General features: G+C 53.0%; 1 protein-coding gene across 1 annotated transcript; it reads right to left on the bottom strand.

The window, feature by feature from the left end:
* Window positions 1–310: 310 nt before the first annotated feature.
* On the bottom strand, window positions 311–4,032 carry GAS1 (growth arrest specific 1). Its single transcript, XM_066181718.1, has one exon. It carries the CDS (start codon window positions 2,935–2,937, stop codon window positions 1,969–1,971), a length of 969 nt encoding a protein of 322 aa, XP_066037815.1. The 5' UTR covers window positions 2,938–4,032; the 3' UTR covers window positions 311–1,968.
* Window positions 4,033–6,205: the final 2,173 nt, after the last annotated feature.

Genomic DNA, 6,205 nt, shown 5'->3' with positions numbered 1-6,205 from the left:
TTGTGGGAGAAGGCAGGCTGAATAGCAAACTTTGCATTTTGTTGCAGCTGCCTAGATGCGTGCGCCCCTGCCCGCGCGAAGTAAAGCCTTGTTCGAAGCACTTGCCGCCTCTGTGTGATGTATTTCTCATCATTCGTTTGCACGCCTAGGAGCACTTCTACAAGCGCCAGCGAGAGCAGCGCGCCTGCAGGAAGGAAGCGCGGTGCACCAGTAATTCCACACGTATATATATACAGGAGCAGTGTCCTTGAATTGCTTTACTCTCTTCTGGCAGGTTACCATGCCAACGCATTATAAAATCAACCACTCATTTAAAGAAGTACTTTCAAAGCTGTATTTACTTCTTGCATGTAATTATCCATTAAAGTAAGAATAGCAATAATTTACATCTATGTGAAGTATTACAGGCAGACACCGATTTTTTTTTTTACTGTTTTTTGGTTTGTTATTCTGTGGTTTGATCCCCGCCTCTCTCCCTCCACCCCCACATCTCGGGTGCTGAGAGTTCAAGTGTCCCTGGAAAACAATTTCACTGCATCCATTATTTAAAGCTCTTTCTTTACTAATTTACAAGTTTAGAAAATACAAAAAAGCCATACAGATTTAAAAGACAGGCCTTTTTTACACCTTCCATAAAAAATACAATGTTTAAGGCAGCTCAGAAATGCGTTTACACAATTCTAAAACGTTCATAAAGTCTCTTCAAATACGAAAGTTAACTTTCAATCTGTAAAATACACTGTACATTTGATGTTCTAGAGAATACTTCACTTAATCACTGTTGCTGGTATCCCTTTAAACATAAAGTGAAATCTGTACCTTTCCCAAAACGAATAGCAAATGCAGCTACCTGGCAAATAGGATGTGGAATTAAAACTTTTTATTATTTTTTTAAATAAATTATCCCCAAAGCATACAATTTATAAAATTCTATATACAATGAAGAGCGACTGGTAACAAATCCCAGTTTTAAATACTTTTTCTTATATAAGATTTACCAGAGGTCAGCACCCTGATATGACGAGGCAATAAAACTTTTCAGGATATTTGTACATACATGTTCTCGAGTTTAAAAGTGTCTTTCAAAGATGGCAGTGCAGAGCTCTTTTAAAACAAAAGTTGCATTGTTCAGTATAGCCAACAACTCCGAAACAATTTTTTTTTTTTTATGTCACTAGGTTACAGAGGAAGAGACGGCTGCTGGCACGCTTTTGTTATAGGGAATATGTGTGTGCAAGAGGGAGTGCTGTAAACCACCGAATTTATTCAGTCTGCTACTTCCCTAAATTTAACGGCAGATACAGCGTAGACCCCTTTCGGGCACAACTGCATCGGGAAGTGTGTGATGCAGCTAATGATAATCAAGTTGCTGACTAACTAGTACGGCAACGCTTTGGCAGCAAGTTTGGGTTGCTCACCTCTTACTAACCTTCATGTCAAAACTCTTAAAAGACCCCCAGTACCAGCATGCCACGACTCCCGGTTTGTCCCGGGGGGCGGCTGGCGGCCTCGCCCGCAGTCTCCGTCAGCCGCTCCGCTCGCTGGTAACACGAAGGCAGGGTGGCAGTAATTGCATAGTGCACTCTCGAGACCAACACCCGAAACGTGAGCAGCCCCTGCGCTCCGGCCACCGCTCCAGCGGCCGGCTCGCAGCGCCCGGCCGGGGAAAGGGGTCGGCTGGGGGCTGCGGGCAGCAGCAGAGGCAGAGGGGGAGACGCGAGGGGACGGGGCGCCAGGGCGATGGGTCGGGGGAATCCGCGGCCAGAGCGTTTAAAGCCGCTCCGCGCCGAGGGGCCCCGCCGGCCGGATCCCCGGCCGCCGCGGGAGGGCTCGACTAGAGGTCCGCGGCGGCTCGGCGCGGGGGGCCTGGCCCGGCCCGGCCCGGCGAAGGGGATGGGGAGGGAGGCAGTGATAGAGGGAGGAAGCGATGGGAAAGCAGGCAGGGAGGAGTGCGGGAAGGGAGGGATGCTAGAGCCGTGGCAGTAGCGGCACCAAGATGGAGGCGAGCAGCGCCCCAGCCGCCCCAGCGGGCCGGCCGGCATTATCTGCCTGCACGGGGAAGCCGGGCTCGGCGCCCGCATTGTCCTCCGCGTCGTCCCTCCCCTTCTGGCTCGGCTCCTCCTCGTAGTCCTCGTCGTAGTACTCCTCCAGGCCGCCGTCCGAGCCGCCGCTACTGCCCGCGCCGTTGCCGCCCATGTCGGCGCCAAAGCAGAGGCGGGCCATGTTCTCCTTGACCGACTCGCAGATGGGCCGCTCCAGCCCGTCGCAAACGCAGTCGTTAAGCAGCACGGCCTTGGGCACGGCCAGCATATCCTCGATGACGGCGCGACACTCGGGTGTGCAGCGCAGCCCGTTGAACAGCTTCCCGCAGTAGGTCATGTAGCGGTTCAGCGCCAGGCTGCAGCGGCTGTCCCAGTCGCAGCGCCGCCGCGCCTCCGTGCAACCCATGACACCGGGGCCGCCGGGGCCGGGGCCGCCGCCCGCGGGGCTGCTGGTGCGGGGCAGGCAGGGCTCGATAGCGCGCTTGGTGGCGCGGCAGTTCTCGTCCTGCGCGCAGTCGCAGTCCTCCAGCGCCGGGCCACGCCGGGTATGATTGAGCTGGATGAGCGCCGCGATGCAGTGGCTGGGGCACCGCCGCCTGGACGAGGCAGCCGCGGCGGCGGCGCCCGCCGAGCCGTCCCCGCCGCCCGCCGCCGGCGGCTGCTGCTGCAGGAGCACCGGGGCGCACGCCTCGGCGTACTGATTGTACGCGTAGCTGCACTCGGGCTCCCCCTGACACTGCAGCACCGCCTGCCAGCAGATCAGCCGCCGGCCCTGCACCAGCGAGCCCCGAGGCAGCCACACGGCGCCTAGCGCCGCCGCCAGCCATAGCCAGGCGGCCGCCCGCGGCCAGCGCTGGCCGCTGCCTCCGTGCCGAGCGGGCGAGGGGGCCACCATCGCGGACGGGGGTAGTGGCTGCAGCCGCGGGCGAGCTGGGAAGAGGCGCTGGTAGACGAGGAGGAGGAGAAGGAGCTGCCGGCCGTGGAAAAGTTTCCAAAACTCCCGCCGGCAGTGTGCATGAGGTCTCCTCGCATCAATCCATGCGCGCCGGGCTCGAGGCTCTCCAGCCCCCCGGAGCTGAAGTCGGCGGGGCCACGGTACAAAGCAGGCGCCCGGGGGCCTTCCCGTGTTCCCCACCCGCAGCTCCGGGCTCGGCGAGGCGGCGGCGAAGGTGCCCGGAGAGGTGCGGGAAGTCAGTGCAAACAGGGGCTCGGACGACAGCGGATCCGTAGTGCGCTCGGGGAATCGCAAGCTGCGCCAGGAGAGCTCATGGTGCTGTACTGCTCTTCATGCAGTTCCTTTTCTTTCTTCTTTTTTTTTTTTCTTTTTTTTTTTTCCCCACAAAATAAATGCCCAGCTGCTGCTGCTGCCTACTCGGGAGCTTTTAACTCTCCGCTCGCAGCATCTCTGCACATGCCAGCCGCTCCGATGGCATTCACAGTCCCGGCTTCGCTCACTCCTTTTCGGTACGGATCACGCTTTCGGGTGGTGCGGAGAAGAAATATTTTTCCCCGCTCCCAAGACGAGTACACGGGGAAAGGAGAAGAGGCAGCCTTCGCGGTCTCTTTCTCTCTGGGCGACTGATGCTGCTTCTGTTGTCAACAAGCCCTGCAAGCTGCTCTGTGGATCCGTCTCTGGATCTTTTTTTCTTTGCAAGGCTTTAAATACAAAAGTGTCCTCCGAGCAGCAGCAACGTGCTCTGATTAGGCTTCATTATGCATGCATGGAAAAGCAAACAAACAAAAAAAATTAGCAACGCTTCTTCTTTTACACAACCCCCCCCCCAGCCTGCGCTTTCTCGCTCTCTTTCTCCCTTTCTCCACTTTTTCTCCCTTCGCTCGGCCCCCTTTCCCTGCCTCACCACTTGCCATTGGCCTAGCCTGTTGTTGAAACCTTTTTTTTTTTTTTTCTTTTTCCCCTCCTTCTCTTTACGATGTGCTGGAGGGAGGAAAGGAGAGAGGGGGGCTGGAGGGCAGCTCACATTCAAAGCTTGAAAGGAAAGGCTTAAGGAGAATGACAGCCCCCCGAGGAGCCCCTCCTCCCGTTAAGGCGGCGCGGCGGCCGGGCGGGAGCCGCTGAGCGGCGGCGGCGTTGCGGGACCGGCCGGGCGGTGGCGTGGCCGGGCGGCCGCTGGGTGCTCGGCAGCACCGCGCCGGGGCCGGGCGGCATGGCTCTCCGCGCTGGTATTGCAGGCATGGCCGTCTCAGGAACTCCTGCTGCCTACCAAGCAGGGAAAAAACAAGTTCTGTAGCTCGAGTGACGCGTGTACCCAAACTTCCCAGTGATTCAAGTAAGGGCAGAGCTGCTAACAGAACGGTAGGCAGGATTAGGCTCAAAGTGGGACCGGCTATGTTCTTACCGAGATAGAAACGGAGATCCTTGTTTTCGGAACTAGTACTCTCCGGGAGAGCAAAGCTAACTACTAGTGATGTAGTGCACTATGTAAGTTGTCCTTTGCTGTACTTTCTGTATTACAACTTTCCACTTGCCGCATGCCCCACCGAATTTAAAGTCATACAGCTCATCTTCTCACCTGAGATTTTGTGCACGGTTTTAAGACACTGTCTTACGAGGGTGCCTGTTGGCAGAAACACCGTAGATCCCAGTGTAGTTCTTTGATACTTGATCTGCCAATTAGTTAAATGTTTTTAAAAATCTGTTATGAGTTTTAATTGAAAGCAAAATGCCTTGTTGGAGTCCTGCCTTCTTGTAACACTTTCAATTTATAAGGAACTAGAAACAAAAATATTAAGGCACAAGCAGAAGAGCAAAACAAATTAAGTAGCCGAGCATTTACCCACTGCCTTTAGTTTCAGTGCTACCTTAACTCCAGAGCAACATCGTCTCCAACCACAAGGGGCATCGGTGTCTGCTCCCTGTCAAAACTGGCGCTTTTTTTCATCCTGAGACTATCAACTCCATCTGTCACAAAAATTGGGACAAAATCTATTTTCCAGAAACTCGGGGATTTTGGAATCCCATGTGGTGTGGGTTCATGTCTGTCTCAAAGTGTGTAGACTGTGGAATGGTGGTGTGGTGTGGCTGGGAGTCAGTATGATTGATGGGTTGAGAAGCATTCTTAAGGGCTTGCTCCATTGTCATCAGTTTTACAAGCTGTTTGTCTTTCTCCTTCAGTATAATTTTTCTTATTCTTGTGTAGAAGCTGTGCTTTTAAATCTGCAAAAGCTGTGTTTAGAAACCCTGCCTCCATCCACCTAATTTAGAGCTTTTTCTTTTAATTCTTGTTGAATAGTAGTATTAAAAATTCCAGATGCCATTCAGGCAGGTTGTAGTAAATGTACATTGCTATCTACACTGAGACCATTCATGCGTTCCTTTGTTGCCCTATTATCTGGTCACACTGCTGTTATTGGTGGAAATCAGCTAGTTTGGGATGTCTCTGTTGTAGATAACATTGCAGGTGCTGCACTGACTGGTTCCTAGGGAAGATGCCCCACGGTGCCATTGGAGGAAAGAGGGCCTGCATGTTCCAGACAGAAAAGAGTCTGAGAGAGGGGATTGCAATGGAGCAGGATCGTGGCTTGGAGCCTCCTGAGCTTCCTCAGCACGGAAGAGAGGAATCCCAGTGGGGCCGCCTTCTATGGACAGCTGGGTGATGAGCTCTGCCCCCTCCCAGCTCCTGCCCTCATTTGCAAAATCCGTCCAGCTCTGCTGTGCTTCATTTCTGGAGCAGAAAGCAGGCTGTTTACTCTGTGAGAAAAGGCAGCAGCTGGACTTCGGGCTTCCCAGGAGGGGGAGTAGAGGAGCCTTCACTGCTGGCCCTACACCCTTGTGTGGCTGGGAAGAGGCTGCTGTGGTGCTGCCAGAGCAGGAGGAGGATCAGTGCCTTGTCCCGCTAGTGCTGACTGGACTGTTCGTTGAACGGCAGGGCACGGCATAAAACATCAAATTATTCATAGATAGAAATTTTCACATACAGCTTTTAGTTAAAGAAATCGGTACTTTATGCAGTGATAATAATAATGGAAATGTTGACTTTGAAGTTTGAAATTACTTTCGGTATCATACAACTGACAAAAATTTTAACAGAAAATAGGTGGATTCTTCAATTACCACACCTTTTAACCATCTAAAATATGATCATCTACATTCAGTATTATATATTGTCAATAAATTACCTTATTAAAATGGTTTTAAACATTTT

This window comes from Chamaea fasciata, unplaced genomic scaffold, assembly GCF_029207755.1.
Source record: "Chamaea fasciata isolate MVZ Bird 193981 ecotype frontalis unplaced genomic scaffold, bChaFas1.0.hap1 SCAF_4, whole genome shotgun sequence".
Lineage (NCBI taxonomy): Eukaryota > Metazoa > Chordata > Aves > Passeriformes > Sylviidae > Chamaea > Chamaea fasciata.
Note: the sequence above shows the minus strand (reverse complement) of the source record. Positions and strands in the feature narration are given on the sequence as shown.